Source organism: Penaeus vannamei, chromosome 7 (genome assembly GCF_042767895.1).
Source record: "Penaeus vannamei isolate JL-2024 chromosome 7, ASM4276789v1, whole genome shotgun sequence".
NCBI classification, from domain to species: Eukaryota; Metazoa; Arthropoda; class Malacostraca; order Decapoda; family Penaeidae; genus Penaeus; species Penaeus vannamei.
In genome coordinates, this window is record NC_091555.1 from 11426011 (window position 1) to 11448510 (window position 22500).

A 22500-nucleotide genomic window follows, 5' to 3' on the forward strand; every position below is an offset into this window, starting at 1 on the left:
TTTCTGCAAGCTTTGGCAACAGCATAAATTATGACTTCAACCACTTGATCCTCATTTTATAAGAGTAACACTCAATGAAAACCTTTAAACCATTTGGAAAAATGAAGGAAAAGATTGAGGTGATTATACACCAGTTTAGAGAATAGGCACCAACCTGAGATTGTAAGCCCCAAAGCAGACAAAAAAAATAAAAATAAAAAAAAAGAAAGCAAACAAATATCCCATATATGAAGAGAATACACCCTGCAGTCTCCCACCTTGAGAGTTAAGTCAGCCACAACAATAATGGGACGGCGTAATACATGAGCCAAAGCCAACACATGAATCTCTTCTAAGCTCTCATAGACTCTCCCAGTGCAGTCATCATCCTGACTAGTAAGAAACCTGAATAAAATTAACAATAATTAATACATGAGTAAACATCACAAAGTCACATTATAGTTACATTCACCCTAAATTCTATAGAAATATCTTTGTCAACAAGTTCATTTCAAGTCACATAAATCCATCAGTCACTTTACCCATTGCTAAGTCTCTTGCTAGCAGCCGAGATATCTGAATTAGTGTCGCTTTTGGTATGGACTTTCTCTTTACTCTGGACACCCTCATTTCCCTCCTCCTGTCCTGATTCCTGGCCTCCTCGCGGTGCACTGGAGGCCAAGCGCAGCACATTGGCCCACTCTGTTTCCCATTCCTCTTTGCTATATACCAGACCTGTTAACAAAAGAGGAGGATAAGTAACGATAAGCAAGTGAAACACAGAACAGAATGATACAACAACAATATAAGACATGAAATATTATAAAACTGTGGTCTGAGAACTAATCTGGGATAACGAGTAATTAATGAAAAGTACATGCGCACCAACATTAATGAGAGCCTTTCAACACAGAGCTTATGGAAACTGAATTTCAAGTTTCCAAGCACTGAATAGTCCATACCAGTTTCTCTATTCTGCTGTGTGACTTGCCATCTCCAGCGTCTCCACAATGGACGGCAAAAATGACTGCGAGTCAAAAATTCATGCAAAGCCTTGCGCAGTGTCAACAAGCGGTCATGAAAACCCCACATTCCTGAAAAACAATGAGTCATTTCAAATTTACACAAGAACTTGTTAATCATATAATACTAGCAGTAATAGCATTTTTAACTATTTGAATGAAGAGATAACATTCATAAAATCTAACTCAATCCCTGAAGTTCTATTTCCCAAAGTTGTGGCTTTCTGCACAATGTATGTGCATTACTATTTACAACAGCTGTGGCTTTTCACACCAAGTATGTAAATTACTATTTACCACAACTCTGGAGGGCCAGACTTTTTCATTATCAATGAGATACATATAGCGTCCTCTAATATATCTGGTACTGTTTGGCAAGTTTCCTTCAGATACTACCATGATATCATCCCCTACCACTCCTCCCCTTGTAGGCACTCCTCTATCTCAGTCACATACTGTTGTGTTATCCCACTTCTTCCTTTTAGTAAATGGAAAGTCATGAATGGGCATTAGTAATTCTGGTACATATGGAACATTATATCTAGCCAAATCCCTAATAATTTCCTATCCCACATCGCCCCTTTTTACTATTAATACATGCAGGCCTACATAATTACAAATATGTCTAAAGAAATGTTTTATTAGTTTATATAATACAATATAATTCTGTTGCTTTATATGTATCATTTACATGTTTAGAGTAATTCTCTCCCATTTTCAGATACATGTGAGCATTAACTGTAATAACTTTTCAAATTTTGTGCTCTATTGAAGCACAAACATGACACTGAAAAACACATTGATAAGTAAAATTGAGCTCTTTGCTTTGGTGAAGCCTGAAAAATCAGGCTCATTTAACTGAGATACAAATCAACCCACTAATGCCACAATGCATCTACAAATGCCCTGTTCACTGTGATTTTAACATCTTAATTTGTATTTCAATATGGATGGCTTTGTTGCTGAGGAGTTAATCACTAGACCTTTATCTCACTTGTTTATCTTATACCTTGAATTCTCTAAAATGATCTTCTTTATTTCCATTACTAATAGTATTGTTTATAATACTATAATGGCATATACATAAATGCCACCTAGCAGTATGGGGTTAATAATCCACCAAAGGTATTTTCCTTGGCATTTAACCCGTTTTAAATTGTTGATCCTTATACAAGTAAAACTTTACAGCAATTCAGACAGCAAACAATTTTGACATGATTAGTACTACATTTAGTTTCTGATGTTGGTAGGCCTAGTTAATGACTCCTTTGTGACTAATGGCTTGAAGTCATCTTCAAACTACCACAGTGGGCAGTAGATGCATGTAGCAACAGCAGTTTCATTTCTGTGCTATGTGAAAATATTTAACTTATACACTTACACAGAAATCTGATGACTGATCCAATTTTATTGGTTCCAGACTTTTTTATTCTGTCATCTTCTTATACCATATATATATAACCTTGCTATTCATCATCACTTCCTAAACATATTGACAGCAATCATCTATCAAATGCTCCATCAAACCAGATTATCAATATTTTTTTTTTCCCCCATTCATGACAGGTAAAATTTCCAATAGAGTTTGGCGAGGCAGTTGTGCACTAGTATGTGCCACTCTAAGTATGGGCAGTTGATTGGCTCATGGCCAGGCTTTCTAGAAATCATCCTAGCCACCAGGATATGTACTTGTAATTGGGAATGGCTTAATAACCATGACTTAATTATATTCCCTATCTAAAATACAACTGCACACTAGCACTCCCCTTGTGGTAAGGTAAACATCACATTAAGAGATAAACAGATGGCTAAACCACTCAGAGTGAGTCCAAATTAGATAAAGAATACTATATGCAAAACAAAAATAGTAAAATATTATGGTGATAGTTACCTAGTGAAGCTGCATGCAGCAAACAGTTACCATCTCCTGTGGTTGCTAAAGGCCAGAGTCTTTGAGCTGCTCCCACCATTGCCCACCAGTTAAGACGTCCAGCACCTTCTAATGACACTAATGTAGATGTCTCTATCAAGTCACGTTCCAAAAACATTCGAAATTCATCTGTAATTTTCAAAAAGATTATTTAGCAGGTAACAAAATAAATGTAGCAAATCAGATGCCATCAGAATATATCATCTATATCATAAATCACGACAGTAACTTTCAATATATAACACTGTTTAGTGTTTTTGTATACTTACCTGAATATATACTAAGATCAGGTAATGTGAACGTAAAGATTGGAGTTTCAATAAAGAATGGAGTTCGGCTTGAGTCGATGGCCTCCCAGATCTCCTGGGCAAATTCAGATCGAGCCTTTGATACAATGTTAACATTGTCTGTTGCCTTAGATATTCCACGACTCAGCTTCTTATCTGTAAAATGGAGCAGCACTTAATATCTTGTCACTAATGTATTTCTATCTTTCTCCTTCCTTATTCCTGTTTCTAGAATCCCTTTTCTACAAATTGGTTTAACTGACTGCTCTCCACTAAAATCAATGATTATCTTCTATTCTTTTAACTCCTTGAATGCTGTAGTGGACTGAATCTGAGATAGCACTGCAAACTGACATATCCAGCTCGATCAGCACACTGGAAGGGGCTCGTCTTGCTCCAATAGTGGAGACATTATTCATTTGGTGTCACTATTAAACTTGTGTACATAACTATAGGTATTAGGTGCCTAATGCTGTGCTTTAAATACCAAACAGGCTAGGTGCATATAGGGAAACCATCAATACACGCCAATGACCCTGCATTATATCAAAGTCCCTAATAATTCCTGAGTCAAATGCCTTAACAATATTTTGAAATAAGAATTCAAAATATCTGAAATACAATGACATACCCATTCTCCTGCTTATCTTAAATACAAATAACAATAGCTCCATGTTAAATCTACAGAGGCCCTACAAATATTCTTACATAACTTTACAATCATATCTATGCTACCAGAAAAAACTAGTGACAAAGTAACAATCTAAATTTCACCTGACCAAAACAGAGATAGACATACTTACTGTCTGTTTACAGTGACAGTTACCCAAACCAAAATATGTCAATAAGATTGAAATATGTACCCCCTTCTAAAAAGAAGTAGGTGCCAATAATGATAAATGTAATTTCTAGTATGGAAAGAGAAAACTGAAGGCAGTTTCTGTTCCTTGCCAATTGCAGGTCATCTGGATGTGCCCATCATCTTTGCAGCTAAATAGATATGCCTTGTCTAATCTAATATTTCAAATGAATCAGTATCATCAAAGCCAAATTACTCATTAAAAAGCTCTATCATAAAAGTCTAGTCACATTTGTAAATATTTTTCTAACTAGTCCTATGTAAAGTTACTCCCATAATCTTGCACCTAACCATGATTCTCTTTAATTAGACTAAAATCAACATTTTACAGCTAATGCAACTTCTGAATCATTTTAATTGCAATTACTCATATGCAGTTTGTTAATCTTATTCATGCATTATAAAATATCCATACAAAACAATCTAAATAAAGGTAATTTTCTTCTTGATTCAGTTCTTTACAGTTAAGCTTATGTGTTCAATGAACAATTTATATGGTTCAGTGCTGGAATGGATTATAAATATCATATTAGTAGTTCAGTATTAGTAAAAGTACTTAGTACATTATCAAAAATATCTTCAGTACTTCAGGTACTGTTACTGCAGAATACTCACAATAGTCATACTCCTCCAAGTCAACTGCCTCAGTTTTGCGCAAAAGAGGCTTTGCAGGAGAGCAAGGAGCTGATAAAGATGAGCCTATTCCCAAGGCTGAAGTTGCTAGCTGAGCGATATCAGGATGCAAGGCTTTATCCACTTCATCTTCTAATGCTTGCTTTTTTTCTATTTTCTGTAGCCTCTTACTTTCACGTTCTGAGACAGGGCTTTTTCCTAAGTTATTATCTACTGAGTGAGATTCTTTGCAATCACATTTACAATTTGTATCTCGGTCGCTAATGCCCTTGCTCCCAGGAGGATACAAATACTCCCTTGATAATGCTTTCTGTGTCAATTTATGGGATTTAGTATTAGTTTCCACACTATTAATGGGTGCAGAAATAATAACACACGACGGACCAGTAGCAGAAGGCACAGCTGTTGATGAGTATGATAACGAGTCTTTGGAAGCAGCCTGCATAGTTGAGGAAAGGGACGATGAACATGATGATAAGGTATTGTAAACACTGTTCGTTGTCTGGCTTGAGATGGGGACATTCCCTGAGATATTCCCAGAAGGTGGTGTGTAGTCATCTAAGTAGATATTATTGTTTTTATTGGTATTGTTATTAGGATTATTAACACTTATAATACAGCTACTATTAACAGTTATTTGAGAAGTTGGAGTGTTGTTAGGCATAACGGAAGCCCTTGTGGCACCATCATGTACTATATTCTTCTGGCTCTCAGAAAAGCCAATAGAAGTGCCACGAACTTTTTCTATTAGAAGGGCATTTTTAGCACTTCCGCTATGAGGCTTTGATGAACCTTTGTTTATACTAGGCACAGGAGAAGGTGTCAGTGAGGTTGCACATGAGGATGAACAAACATCTGTCCCTTGAGAGATGTTTGCACACTGATTATACCCACCAAGACCTTTCTGGAGAGGTGGCAAGCTACCAGTTCTTGGCGGCGGTGTCACCCCCTGCTGATTATAAGTGTCTATCAGCATGCTTCCACTAGAGGGGTTGTCCTGTCCCACTGGAGGAAGGAGGTGAGGTGATGACAATGCTGCTGATCCATCGTGTGGGAGCTTCGGCAAGACAGCAACTTTCCTTGTTCTTGCAGGTGGCAAGGGAGCCAATCTTGGTGCTGCTGATCGTACATCGCCTGCATATCTCAAATCTACATTTGGCTTGTGGTCAATTAGGACTGGTTTTGGAGCTACAGGAGGCTTAACTGAAGGGTTGAAGTTGGGGGGAGCAGATGTTCGCACCGACCCTGAGTGATGAAAGGGACTGGCCCCTCTTAGCACCGAAAAGAGCTGCACAGCGGCCTTTACATCCCAGTTCTCGCCTACCGGTAGATATCTTAGTTAGTATTTGAATTTAAACATCTTCAAACACCTATACCTTATATATACATATATATATATATATATATATATATATATATATATATATATATATATATATTAAATATACAAGTTTTATCACTAGTGTGTAAAAAAAATGCTAATAAACATAAACAAAACAACACAGATGCCCTAAATTCTTACTCTGCAAAATTTGTCGAGCGAGGACTGGGTCAGCCTGTGTATAGGAGATGAACTCTGTCACTTTTTCTGCCTCCATCCCGCACCTGAAATAGCAAAAGCTCATTTCCATGATAATGAAAAAGCCTAAAAGCAAAAGTTCATACACCATCTCCTTCTGGTACAAAATATAATAGCCTCAGTCTAATCTACTGCTTGTGCAAAGTTTTAAAACCTGGTCCAGTAAACAATTATGTTCATATATTTTACTGTATGTATAGTACTGAAAATATTACAATACAATACTAAAATAAAACAAATTTGAAGTAAAAACCTACTATAGTATTATATGTAAATACACCAATCAAAAATATATAATAATGATGATAAAAATGTTAAAAGTAAAAAAGTAAAGCAATAAAAACTAAATAATAAATAAATTAAAACAATGACTAAAAAGAGTTATATTTGCACCATTTCCTACTTACCTCCAAAGTACCAACAATGGGTAATGTCTATCACTAGAGAAAGAAAGAAAGAAGGGGAGAAAAAAAAAAAAAAAAAGCACATTTCTAAGCTTCCCATGTCATCACTGACAATAACTAGCAATATCAAGTATCTTCAGCAGAGGAGCCAGACTCTAATGCTTCATGCTTAGTATGCAAGGCTCACACCTCCCCCCCTCTCCCTCATCATCCAATCTTCATAACTGACAGTGGGCTCGGTTGCAGATCGAGAGATTAGCAAGCACTCCCAGGCAATTAAAGACAAATTAGAGACTGAGCTCTTGAATTCTTAAGGCTTAAGAAACCCTGATGGAGTCTGCAGTAACAAATGATACAAGTGATAAAGATAATGATAATAAAATCATGTTTTAACAATAATGATGGTCATAATAAAAGTAACAACAGTAGTAGTAGTAGTAACAACAATAGTGACTATTATAATAACGATGATAAAAATAATAATTATGATGATGATAATAATACTGATAACAATATTACTACTACTACTAATGCTAATAATAATAATAATAATAATAATAATAATAATAATAACATTAATAACAACAACAATGATAAAAAAAAATAATAATAATAAAAATAACGATAACAATAATAGTAATAATAATAGTAATAATAATAATAATTAATAATAATAATAATAATAATAATATTAATAATAATAATAATAATAATAATAATAATAATAATAATAACAACAATAATAATAACAACAACAACAACAATAACAATAAGTTTTTAAAAATATTAAAAATGAAAATAATAAAAACAATAAATAATAATGATAAAAAGAATAGGAATAAGAATAGTAATAATAATAACAGCAATAATATCAATACTACTACTACTACTACTAATACTACTAATAATAATAATGATAAAGTAATAACAATGACAATAACATAAAAATCCTACTAATAACAATAAAAAAAAGAAAAAAATAGCAATAAGAAAAATAACAATAAATAATAATAATAATAAAAAAAATAATAATAACAATAATAATAATAATAATAATAATAATAATAATAATAATAATAATAACAATAATAATAACAATAATAATAGTGACAATATCAATAACAATGACAATGCCAACAACAACAATAATAACAATTCTAATAATAATAATAATAATAATAATAACAATAATAATTAATATCAATATCCTTATCATCATTAATACTATTATTATTATCATCATCATTATTATCATTATCATTTTAAATATAATGATAACAATAATGATAATAATAATAATAATAATAATAACAATAATAATAATAATAATAATAATAATAATAATAATAATATTAATGATGATGATGATGATAATAATAATAGTATTAATAACAATCATTATTACTATTATCACTATAGTAATAACAATAATAATTATTATTATTATCATTACTATTATTATCATTATTCATACTATCATCATTATTAATATCAGTATAATTACTATTACTATTATCACTATTATAGTAATAGCTATAAGTACAATCATTATTATCATCCCTATTAGTGCTATCATTATTCTTATTAACATTAGTAGTAGAAGTAATATTAAAAGTAGTAGTAGGAGTGATAGTGGTGGTGGTGGTAGTGGTATAAGTAGAAATTGAAGTACAAGTAGTAATAGTAGCAGTAATACTTGCACTAGTAATAGAGCAAGTAATAATAATAATAATAATTATTATTATTATTATTATTATTATTATTATCATCACTATTATAATAATAACAACAATAATATTAACAACAATAACAATAATAATAATAATAATAACAATAATCAAAATAATAATTATAATAACAATAATCAAAAGAATAATAATGATGATGACAAAAAAATAATGATAATAATAATAATAATAATAATAATAATAATAATAATAATAATAATAATAACAGTAATAGTAACAGTAGTGGTATAATGATGATGATGATTGATAATGATAATGATAATAATAACAATAATGGAAATACTAATACTACTATTAATAATACCAATAGTTATGACAATGATGATGATGCTGATGATAAGAAAAAGAATGATAATAATAATTAGAGTGATATTTAAAATAATATAGTTGATGATAACAAAAACAACAACAATAATAATAAACAATAACTAACAATAATAATAATAATAACAACAATAACTAACAATAACAATAATAATAACAACAATAACTAACATTGCGTATAATAACACTACTACAACTAATACTTATCAAACATATATATATATATATTTGTAGTAGCAGTACTACTACTACTACTACTACTACTACTACTACTACTACTATTAATAATAATAATAATAATAATAATAATAATAATAATAATAATAATAATAACAATAACAATAATAACTAACATTAATAATAATCATAATAACAACCGTAACTAACAATAACAATAATAGTAGTGGTAATAATAGTAGTAGTAGTAGTAGTAGTAGTAGTAGTAGTAGTAGTAGTAGTAGTAGTAGTAGTAGTAGTAGTAGTAGTAGTAGTAGTAGTAGTAGTAGTAGTAGTAGTTACTACAGCAACAATAATAACAAAACAACAATGAACAACAACAACAACAATAACAAAACAACAATGAACAACAACAACAACAACAACAACAATAATAATAATAATAATAACAATAATAGTCCTTGGACAAAAGTTTGAAATATTGTACACATAGTACTAGAGAAGGAACTGCAAATAACAGGTGTGTGCATTTTGACACTCCAGCAAAGGCCAACAACCCATTTAAATTGAGGTAAAAACTGGATACATTTTCATATTTTCATCTCTCTACTTTTTCCATGCCCCGTTTGTTCAATATTATATGTTTAAATGAAACTTGGACAATGCTACTATTTACAACATTACAACGGGGAATAATCATGATCCTATTCATAGCAAAGGTAATAGTAATAATACCGGGTATGATGGCTATGATGGAGGTGAGGCCAAAGATGGTTATGGTGGTGGTGATGATGACGATGGTGGTGGTAAAGCTGAAGATGATGATAGTGATGGTGGTGGTGATGACGATAATGGTGAAGGTGGTGATGATGCTAACAATAAGGACTACATTTCTAACGGCAGTAACAATGATGTTATGACATAAGATAAAAAGGAATACAAAGAACAAGCTTTAATATAACAATACGGAGATTTTTGCATCACATGAAATGGAGTGCAGATAAAATGGAGAAAGAGCAGAAGGGATACATCAGTGGAATAAGGATCATACAAGGGTGAGAATGAGAAATGGGAAGAAGGAAAGAGTGAGGGAGAGTGAGAAATTAAGCAAAGATGAAAAAGGGAGTGAGATCTGCTAGCAAGTGACTCATAGATTAGAAAACGACAAAGCTTTTCCAAAAATCCAAACGAACAGCTATGTACTGCAAAACTTACCATGGATCACTTAAGCCAGTTCTTAAGGCTAAAAAGACATTTCTGGCCACTGACATTGCCTGTCCTGGCTTCCCCTCTCCCTCGTTCCCCAGCTCCCCTGGCTTAAAACCAAAATTTCGAATTCCCCGTCATCTAAATGACCGAAAAAAATCTTAAAACCCCGATGCTCTCTCCTCTCTCGCCCATCCATCACTAATAACACTTCGATATCTCCCTTTTCACTAGCTTTTTAATCTTCTTCGAATACTTCACGCAGCACATACCTTCACTCTTAAGTCAGGCTAGGCTTGGAGTGACCTTTGGGATGAAATTACGTCATTATTGCTGCCAAAATTGAGGATCGGGACGCGACTCAGGTTCTGCATCAGCTGATCCGCGTCTGTCAGCCATGTTATGATTCTCAAGTGTGGGATTACTTTTAATATTTTCAAAAAGTAAAATATTAACAGCTTTTATATTATATATCTGTATATCTTGTAAAATTACAATGTCAAACATATTTATCTTTTATACAGAATTTATTCAAATATTTATTTTAGAAAGAGTTTTGTTATACAAGCGATTACGAGACAATTGGGTTGGTTCCAATAATGTGTCCTGTTTTTGTTTTGCAATTAGAAGACGTTGCACAATTAATGACAACCAATAAATAAGAAAATACCTCCATGGCTCATAAAGATAGACTCAATACTCTCGCAATTACTACATGAAACACGGCAACAGAGACTATCTCAAATTTCACCCTCATATTTATGATACTCAATGTCGCTCGACCTACTTTTAGAATTGCAAGGACACTTACTGTAAAATAGTTTGTTAGAGCGAAATTGAAAGAAAGAAATCGATAGATTCACTACAAAGAGACATGTCAATGGATGTTCTATTTAACCAGCATTATATTTAGTATTAACATTAAAAATATTATGATAATAAAAGACCACCACGGCAAAAATGAAGTACAAAAAAGTGTAACCGTACTGATAGATAATGACAATTATTATCATTAATATTACCAATATCATTTTAATCCTCATCATTATCATAATCATAATTATTATCATTATTATCATTATTTTTGTTACTATTATTATCATAATGCCATTACCATTATTATCATTATCAACATTATTATATTATCACTATTATTACTACTACAACTATCATTATTATTATTATCATTACTATTATAATAATAATAATAATAATAATAATATTATTATTATTATTATTATTATTATTATTATTATTATTACTATTATTATTATCATTATCAATACTATTAGTATTATTAGTATCATTATTATTTTAATGATCAACATTACTATCATTACTATTATTATTATCATTATAAATACTATCATTATTATTATCACCATTATTATTATTATCACCATTATTATTACTACAACTATCATTATCATTATCATTGTTGTTCTTGTTGTTATTACTATTATTTGCATTGTAATTATAATTACTACAATTATTATTATTATTATCATTATCATTATCAACATTATTATCATTATTTTTATAATGATCATTACAATTGGTATTATTAGCAACATTATTATCAGTATTATAATTAATATTGCTATTATTGTTATTGTTACTATTATCATTATCAATATCATCACTTTCATTATTATTATTATTATCATTATTATCATCAGTTTTATTGTTATCATTATCAATATTGTTAATAGCATCACTATAGTTACAACAATTTTTATTGTCATTCTTATTATTATTATTATCATCATCATTATTATCACCAAAAAACATTATCATCACTATTATTATAAAAAAACATTATCATCATTATCACTATCATCATTTTTATCATTATCACTACTATTACTATTAGCATCATTACTTTCATTAGTGTTATTATTACTGTTACTATTACTATAATTATTATTATCATTATTATAACTATTATTATTATCATTATTATTATTATTATTATCATCATTATTATTATTATTATCATTATTATCATCATCATTATTATTATTGTTATCGTTATTATTACTTTTATTGTAACTACTATCATTATCATTATTATAATTATTATTGTAACTACTATCATTATCATTATTATCACTATCATTGTTATTATCATCATTAATATTACTATCATTGTTATTATTATCATTATCATTCATATCATTATTACCATCCCAATTATTATTGTTATCATTATTACTGCCATTATCAATATCATTAATATTGTTGTCATCATAATAATTGTGATTCGCATTACTTATGCAAATATAATGATAATGATAATAATAACAATATTAATGGCAATGATGATAATAATAAGAATAATGATGTTCATAATAACAGTATTAATAATAACGGCAATAGTAATGATCATAATAATACCAATGCTAATAATAATAATAATAATAATGACAATGATGATGATGATGATGATGATATTGATGATAATGATAATAATAACACTAATAATGATAATAATAATGATAGTAATAATAATAATCATAATAATCATCATCAAAATAATAACAAGAATAACAACAACATAATAATAATAATAATGATAATTATTATAACAAAATGATAGTGATATTATCATTATCATTGTTATTATCATTATTATCATCATCAACATCATCATCATCATCATTATTATTATTATTATTAATATCATTAGTTAATATTATTGATAGTCAATATTATTGTTGTTATTATTACTACTGTTATTATGAATATCATTATTCTTATTATCACTATTATCATTGTCATTAATATTGTTATTACCATTACTATCATTATCATAATTATAATCATTATCATTATTTATATTGTTATAACTATTATCATTATCATTATCAACAATACGAAAATGATAATAAGAACAACAATAATAATCATGCTAATAAGGATTACGATAGCGATAAAAAGAGCAATATCAATGGTAAAGATGATGATAATGATTGTGATGATAACAATGATAATGATGTTAACAAAAATGCTAATGCTGTTTTAAAGGAACGTAAGTATGATACGATATGAAAATAGTGATAAGGATGATTTTTACCCGATTTTTGTTAACAAAGAGTAACAAGATTTGTAATAATAGTGACGGTAGCATCAATGGTATGTCAATAATGATAGAAGGTAATTGAGATCAAAGTAAAACAATTTGTGAGACTCATAAGGGTTATTCATCATTTTTTTATACGACAACAGCGATCTCACTGCCATCATCAATGACTCTTACCATTATAATTCTCTATGTGCGTCACAATACTTTTACCACAGTCATACCAGTTAACGTTAAATCCATTCGTAACCCTTTCGCTAGTTCTTGGCAATATGATAAATATTATTACCAGAATCACGCACCTTCCTCCCGACCATGCTGTTTACAATTCGAATCGTAAGCGATGTTATTGTTTTTAGCCATCCGTGCGTATCGCCAAGGAATGTAATAGGGATATGCTAGATTGAATATCTATGTTGTCACGCTGGTGGTTGTCAGCCTCTATGGTCATAATCGTTATCATTACTGTTACTATACTTTTTATCATTGTTAATATTATGGTGATTAGCATTATTCTTATCAGTATTATTACCGCAACTATTATCAATATCATTATTAATAGTAGTGGTAGTATCGTCATCATCATTCTATTATTATTATCATTATTATTATTATTTCATGGGCATTATCATTATCACTGTTGTCTTTTATTATCATAATCATTGCTATGATTATTATTATCATTAGTAGTGGAAGTAGTTGTTGGATCTTTATCATTATAATTAATATTATTATCATTATCATTTCATTATCATTGTTGTTATTATTGATATTTGTACTATCATTTTTATAATCTTTATCATTTTCATTGTCATTCTCATCACTTTTATTATAATACTTTGTTATTGTTATAATGATTATTATCATTATTATCTTTATGATTGTGATTATCAATATCATTATTACTATTCATATTTCCATCGTTACTACTACTACTACTATTATTGTTGTCATCATTATTATCATTACAATTATTATAACATTATCATACATTTTTATAATCATTATCACTATCACTACCATTATCATTATTATCATTATCCCCATTATTATTACTATTACTGTCATCCTAATTATTATCATAATTACTATTATCGTCATTATTATCATTATCTTCCTAATTATCATCATTATCATCACTATTATTCAACGCTACTATCATTACCATTTTCATCATTATCATTAGTATTATCATTATCCTTATTATCATCATTACTGTTACCATTAGTCTCTTTGATACTGCTATCATTGTCATTTGATCATCACTAATGTCAGCATTACCAAATATTCCAAGTATGCCATGTCAGGGAGAAAGGGGAGAGGGAGGGGGGCTGGAGGGGAAGGGGGAGAAGGAGAGAAGGGAGTGGGGAGGGGGAGGGAGAAGGGAAAGGGGAGTGGAAGGAGAAGAAGGAGAGAAAAGGAAGAGGGGAGGGGGAAGGAAAAGGGGAGTGGAAGGGGGAGAAGGGAGAGGGGAGGGGGAGGGAGACGGGGAAGGTGAGTGGAAGGAGAAGAAGAAGAGAAAAGAGGGGAGGGGGAAGGAGAAGGGAAAGGGGACTGGAAGGAGAAGAAGGAGGGGAAAGGAAGAGGGAAAGGGAGAGGGGAGGGGGAAGGAAAAGGGGAGTGGAAGGGGGAGGAGAGAAGGGAGAGGCGAGGGGGAGGGAGACGGGGAAGGTGAGTGGAGGAAGAAGAAGAAGAGAAAAGAGGGGAGGGGGAGGGATAAGGGAAAGGGGAGTGGAAGGAGGGGAAAGAGAGAGGGGAGGGCTAAGGAAAAGGGAAGTGGAAGGGGGAGAAGGGGAGACGGAAGAGGGGAGGGGGAGGGAGAAGGGAAAGGGGAGTGGAAGGGGAAGAAGGAGAGAAAAGGAAAAAGGAAAGGGAGAGGGGAGGGGAAAGGAAAAGGGGAGTGGAAGGGGGAGAAGGATAAAAGGGAGAGGGGAGGGGGAGGGGGAATGGAAAGGGGAGTGGAAGGGGGAGAAGAAGAAAAGCGAGAGGGGAAGGGGGAGAAGGATAAAAGGGAGAGGGAAAGGGAGGGAGGAGTGAGGAAAGGCGTAGAACGTTCCAAGAAAACCCGTAAAAATAAGGTACTGCAATATTCAGAGACGGGCTTTTACGTAAGCTTACTAATCCCAAGAATAAAACGTACGAGATACAGTATTTGGAACGACAACGGTTTTTGTCGTGCTTAACCAATCAAGGAAAATACATTGGTGTTTCTGGGACTGCGAATCTCATTCAACCATGGCTCTGCATGAGCGGCAATTCCCTGGCCTATTGCACTACCTCTTCACCTCCTAAAACAGGTGTCATGTGATCAATATCATTCCTTGTCTCGTCAGGTATTTCCCTCTCGCTACTCTGCATACTTCTGCCAACGCGGAAGTGGTACTGAGGAGACACAGGTCGTCCTTGTTGTGCAGGGACCGATTACGCCGTTGCGTGTCTGTGTACGTGGTTATGCCTCCGTGTGCGCGCATATGTGTGTATGTATGTGTGTATGCCTGCCTGCCTGCCTGTCATTCTTTCTATGTGTGTGTGTGTGTGTGTGTGTGTGTGTGTGTGTGTGTGTGTGTGTGTGTGTGTGTGTGTGTGTGTGTGTGTGTGTGTGTGTGTGTGTGTGTGTGTGTGTGTGTGCGTGTGTGTGTGTGTGTGTATATGTGTGTGTGTGTATATGTGTGTGTGTGTGTGTGTGTGTGTGTGTGTGTGTGTGTGTGTGTGTGTGTGTGTGTGTGTGTGTGTGTGCGTGCGTGCGTGCGTGCGTGCGTGCGTGCGTGCGTGCGTGCGTGCGTGTGCGTCTGTGCGTCTGCCTGTTTGCCTGCCTGCCTGCCTGTCCATATTTAAATCCGTCTGTCCATCTGCCTATATCATTCCCTCAATTTATCTGTCTACATACACACACCTAACACGCACGTGTATGTATGTATAGTGAAAATGTATATACAAGAGCACAGTATATTAAAGTTAAACAAATAACGGCAGTCAATTTCTCGTGTATTGCAGCGGCTTTCGTGCAAGTGCGTGTTGAGTCAGCTGTGTTGATAAGGAAAATATGGATTTCCAATGTCACTGTCAGTTGGGGTCAGGGGAACACAGCGAGAAAAGATGCGTATTTTGAAGAAGGAAGTCCTAGTGCACAGACCGAGGAGGCGTGAGTGTGCCTTGAAAGTGTCAGCACTCATTTCTAGTTGCTTCCGGTGCAAAGCTTTGCTGTGTGCACATGAGTTGTAGTGGGATCACGGCCGCACGGCAGCGCGCGGTTGCCAATGCCAGAATTGTTATGCACAAAGCATGGAATGATTAACATTTGTATCTCTTGTCGTCTGGCCTTCTGTTTGTTTTCAAAAACATAACTACATATGAAAACATGTTTTGCCATCTACGTGCACGCAGACACATGCATGAATAAATAAATAATTATGTATATATATATGTGTGTCTGTGTGTGTGTGTACATGTGTGTGTGTGTGTACATGTGTGTGTGTGTGTACATGTGTGTGTGTGTGTACATGTGTGTGTACGTGTGCGTGTACGCGTGTGTGCGTACACGTGTATGTGTATATAAATGCCCTTATAAGTATAGATCTATATCCATCCATCTATTCGTATCTATATATCTAGATGTGTATGATATATATATATATATATATATATATATATATATATATATATATATCCATATCCATAAAACAACCGACCTGTCTAACTATGCACAAGGCAATGCAGTTTCATTTCCCTTGGATTGTCACTGATCGATATCCGCTGCATCTCCACGGAGGACATTTCCTACATTCGTTTTATTTTCTCCCCCACAGGCCTCGTTCCTCCGTTCCCCAGGATCCATCGAAAGGATTTGCGGAAGACCTTTGCTCGGCCTTAAGGTTCGGCCATTCCCTCGGCCGAGCGCATCGTGAACACTTGAAGCTAATCATGCGATTTCTTGAACACCTGTTGGGACAATGACTCACTGGCCCCCCGAGATATTCCACACTCATGTGAACGCTGATACAAACACGTAACCACACACACACACCAGCATTCAGTTATGCACAAGCAGACGGATATGCAGGCATACACACACATAGACACACACACACACACACACACACACACACACACACACACACACACACACACACACACACACACACACACACATATATATATATATATATATATATATATACATATACATATACATACATACATATATATATATATATACATACATATATATATATATACATACATATACATATTGTACAGACATATCTATAAAATCACACTCACCGAAACAAGCTGTATGAACACATACAAAATATTTGGACACATACAGTGTGTATATGCATACGCATATATACCATGTTACATACAAACACAAACAATATAACATATCTATGGACATATAAATATACACACAAATATCAGCAAGTGCATACACAGACTAGTGCATGAATGGACACGCAACCTAACACACCACGGGCAAACACACCCATACATACAAATACACGTTCAGAAAAATATATACACATACGTACGTGCACATGTATCAAGCACATAGACATACACACATAACTCACGCGCGTATCAGTCCAAATGCACCAGCACACTTATTAACCCTTGTACAAACACACGTACGGTCGCGTCACCAAACATATCCCCTCCAACTTATAAAGACAGAAGACCGGCAATCACCGAGGGAAAGCTCACCATCTTGACGACGCCCGGAAGCCTAGTCTGCTCGGCGGAAAGCGGCCTGGCATCACCGCTGGCAGCGTCCTCACTCTCGGCCCAGAACGCAGCTCCCTTCCCTTCGCCGGGGCCAGCGTGCGTGCATGCGGCACGTGGCGGACACCGCGCGCCACGGCAGTCCTCTCGCAATTCATGGCAAAGTCTCCAGAGACCTCGGGCGCTTCCCTGCGCTTCACCCGCGAGAGCAGGGAGCACTGTAAGAAAATCCCACGGCCAGCTCAAGACCTGTTCGACCTGTACAGGCGTGTGTGGGAAGGGGAGGGAGGATGGGCATTAAAGCAAGGAATGAGGAGGAACCATAATAAGGCACAGGGTAAGGGTCGGACAGAGAGGCAACCAAGAGTAGAGGTGAGACAAGGAAAATCGGTTCCAGAGGACGAATTTGTAATCAGCTGGACCGAGGATGGACAGCCATGGAAAAATGATATGGAGGAAATGAAAACGAGACATAGACAGAAGCAAAGCATGATAAAGATTGCTGACTAAGTCGAGAGCCAAGGCCATTGGTCCGTATTTGTTAAAAATGTTATCACGTATATAACACGTTTATCTAATGCCGTGCCTGCCGGCATTAATTATCTTATCAGGAAACATTGGTGGTAATGAGAGAGGCACTTATTTTTAGCCGTCATTTTTCCTTTATCGATGAAAAGACAAACTTAATGTGAGGGATAAAAGGAGAGATGGAGGAAAAAGAAAAAAGAAACAAATATTGGAATAGAGTAAAGACGAGAGAGAGAGAGAGAGAGAGAGAGAGAGAGAGAGAGAGAGAGAGAGAGAGAGAGAGAGAGAGAGAGAGAGAGAGAGAGAGAGAGAGAGAGAGAGAGAGAGAGAGAGAGAGAGAGAGAGAGGCAGGCAGGCAGGAGAAGAGGGAGGAGGAGGGAGAGGAAGAAAGAAGAAACAGAAGAGAATGAGTAAGAAGGAAAAAGGGGGGGGGGAGGAAAGGAGAGAGAAAAAGGGTTAATGAATGAGAGTTAGAGAGGGAGACTGACACATTAATAACAATTTACAGAATTTTGCATAGGAAAGCTTAAAAAAATCACATAATGCTAATGATTGCTGGTGATTCCTGGCTTTGTTTACACGCCACGGAGCCGTCCCTCTCGTCTTCTCGCAAACTGCCCAAACCATCATTGCGATTATCAAAGGTTGCTAGCATTTGTCATCATCGTCTGGATGATCGACACATCAGTCTACTCTTATTGTTCTATTTTCTCATATTTTGTGCAGTTTTAGTAACTTTTACACTTCACGATTATATTACCTATACTGCCTGGTATTTTGAATTTGTGTTTGAAGTCTGTTCTTATGCATTTTAATATGTTTTTGTTTTTAATTGAATCATTCTTATTTTATCTTTATTTTTTGTATTAGTGCCATATATTGTAATGCTTATTGCTTCGCTCTTACTTTTACTTGTTTATTATTGTAAATTGTACCGTGCCAATTTCAATTCTGCACTTTTGTTGTTTCTTGTGTTCTTGTGTGTTCTGAACCTGTGATGTATATTTCTTGCCACAGATACCCTTTAGCCCGTAAGTTGGTATAGTGAACCCCGCGGGTATAACCTCATGGAGGATCATTAGATGATCACGAGCCAACCGCGCAAGGTGAAGCACACTTTCCTGTCACAAGTCACTTGGATCTCGTATTGGGGAATAGTTAGGGCTTATAAGCAGACTCTCCTGCCACTCGGGCTGCCCGCTTTTCCGTAGCAGCATTTCTGACGTTCTCTAAACATCAGATAAGGAAAACGGATATGAATAATAAAATTGCACCATACATTCTCATAACCGGATAAATATTATATTACTGTTAGGATCAGGCGATTTTAAGATTCCCTGCGCTTCCTTGTTTATTGCATGCCTAAAAAAAGTTTAAGACTTTTCACAGTGAGTGTGTTGTAGGGCTGAAAGTTAAAAATCCCAATATGGGACTGTCGCTCTACCTTTGTGATGCCCAGCTAGAAGACCCAGCTGACGTGATATCGAATGAAATTTCCGCCGTGATGACGTTTCGTCTGCCACATCATTATCAGATACTCAAAACAGCCTTAACTTAAGGCGCACTGGAGGCCTTAACATGTCCTGAAGTATCTCGGACTTACCTTCGTAAACACAAACGTTTTTTTCCGGCGCCTCATCTCTGCCTTAAATCCCGCAGCGCCGTAAACCACATAAGGCGTCGGATCTTCAGTGGTCAGCGGCTCTTAAGGAATCTTGACCAACCGCGAGCCGTAAATGCTAATCAGCTGATTTTGTAAACACAACGTTGTGTCCAGCCCCTGGCATGATAAAACTTTTTAATGTCCACTCACCCATTAGGTAAGTTCACAATAATCTAAATATTGACATTAATATCAATAACAATAAAATATATATAAATAAAACTATTGCACCCGAGGCTAAGGCAGTGCTGTTTACAGATACACCTAACCTAACCTATCGGGAAAAGCAAATCAGTTGTATTGGAATATTACTCTTGTTGGCTTATTTAGTAGTAGTAGTCCACGATTAGTTCATATACACCTAATAACACAATAATTGAGTAAAATACAAATAGTAATGTTGTATCTATTACTTAAAGGCTGAAAAAATGCCATTTATGGTTCGCCGTATCCCGTTAGGGCTGCTCTCCTCCTGCCTTAGTCTACGGCGCCTTAACTTGTACCAATATCGCGGGTCCCTTGCCCTGTGTATGGGTCGTAGGGGCACTCAGCCATAAGCTAAGGAGATACGGCGCCGTAATGCATTTGAATATCCGGCCCCTGGGCCCTGGCTCAGCGTGTATAAGAAAGCACGACCGAGAATAGACAGGAAGTGCATAATGGGACATTGTCAAAATTACTACCATAGCAGTTGTCTTGAGGATGGAGTGGATTAGAACTGTGAGAAGAAAGCTGAGCTGAGACCACTTCAGGGGATTATAGATGTTTTTTTTTTTTTTTTTTTTTTTTTTTTTTTTTGCCGATGGAGACGAGACGGCCCCACCTATCCCTGAAACCTCCAATAATGAACATCTAAAGGACCTGCCAAAGAACGTCCTTGCAGACTTGGTCAGGAACCTTCGTAGAGAAATGGCAACAGTGAAGAGCCAGTTAAACACATTCAAAAACACAGTCACCGGTCTACCAGAAAGGAGTGTGAATAGAAGTGCTGGAAGTCATCGATAATTTGGTGGCCACACAAGTACCGAGGAGCTGCATCAGCGCTAAATCGCCTGCACTTCACGCTCCAGCAAAATAGATAAGGAGTGAGAAAAACAGCTAGAGGAAAGTGATGAAACCTATATATGGTGGGCACGCATAAAAAAAGCCCAGCAAAAACCTAGAAAACAGCCAACCCCACCAAGGTCAGCACAAGCAAAGGTAGGAGCACAGGCATCAACCCTTGCGCCGTCATCTTGTAAGTATGGAAAATCAAGAGGGGGACCAGCAAGCTTACCAGAAGCTAAAAGAAAGATTACCATTCCACAGCAACTCTCTCAAAGGAAACTTAGTGACAGCCACCAGATGCTCTGTGTGCCACCGCCAAGGGCACTCTGGAAACGACTGTCCTAAACATAAAGTGTATGAGTACCACAAGGGTCGATATCACGCAGTACTAAGTTGCAGACATCGTCTAGCTGACCAAAGACAGCAGGAACTGATCCAAGCTGTAAAGCAGACCACCCAGGAGAGCTACACAGCTGTACAACGTGGTCAATAACATCAATCAAATATTGCAAACCAGCACTTTTTGATACTGAAACACACAGCATATCCTACTCTGCCAAATCATGTTCATCTAATACCCTACAACTATGGTGTCTATCAAGTACAACAAATTTTACCACAGCCGCAGGTCCTTTCCTAATGACATAAAAATGGTGTCTACAAACATCAGAGGTTTCCATACTAATGTTTGGCAATTAGTACAGGCGTTTGTCTTAAAGGAAGCAAACATAATCTTAGTATGTGAAACCTTTCTCGATGAAAAAGTGGCATCTATGCCAAGATTCCTGGCTATTCACCTTGGACTATGAAGGATCGAAATACATCAAGAGATAGGATAGCTCTATGGCACAAAGAGACAGTACCAATCCAAGTTATCGACTACCTTGTTCAAGAAAACATGGAACTTATGCTGTGGAAATCAATAGATGGAAAAGGCAAGAGTACATTTTGCTGTGGGTGTTACAGACCCCTTCCCAGGGAACACTAACTATAGAGATCCTAGAAAATCACCTTGATTATATACTATCATACAGTCAATGTGAAAACCTGATTATAGTTGGTGATCTCAATCAGCATATTCAAGCTAACTCTGATAGTATATTAACTTTGCAACACACAGCTCTGGTTCATCACTTGATCCGGTTTTGACTAACTTTCCTGAAGAGACAACTGCTCTCCACTGGGTTTCGTGGGCACATCCGACCATATTGCTTTCCTCACAACAATTGCATTTACACATATCCATGAAGAAAACTACAGCCGCACTTTGTGGAAATGGGAATATGCTGATTGGAGACAAATCAGAAAAGTTG

The 22500-nt window shown here is 35.1% G+C and overlaps 1 protein-coding gene across 2 annotated transcripts in view; it reads right to left on the minus strand.

Annotated features, from left to right (window-relative positions):
- The window catches only part of LOC113827715 (uncharacterized), a 24283-nt gene extending 6057 nt beyond the window's left edge, over positions 1 to 18226 (minus strand). The window contains exons 1-8 of one of the 2 annotated variants that reach the window (XM_027380598.2): positions 17932 to 18226; positions 6233 to 6315; positions 4693 to 6030; positions 3201 to 3374; positions 2893 to 3060; positions 942 to 1073; positions 522 to 714; positions 258 to 384 (exon numbers count right to left, since the gene is read on the minus strand). In XM_027380598.2, coding sequence (XP_027236399.2) covers positions 258 to 384; positions 522 to 714; positions 942 to 1073; positions 2893 to 3060; positions 3201 to 3374; positions 4693 to 6030; positions 6233 to 6315; positions 17932 to 18107 — 2391 coding nt within the window. In that variant the 5' untranslated portion in view covers positions 18108 to 18226. Of the gene's footprint in view, positions 1 to 257; positions 385 to 521; positions 715 to 941; positions 1074 to 2892; positions 3061 to 3200; positions 3375 to 4692; positions 6031 to 6232; positions 6316 to 10420; positions 10554 to 17931 lie in introns of those variants that run through there. The other variant, XM_027380599.2, reaches the window with a different exon arrangement.
- Positions 18227 to 22500: the final 4274 nt, after the last annotated feature.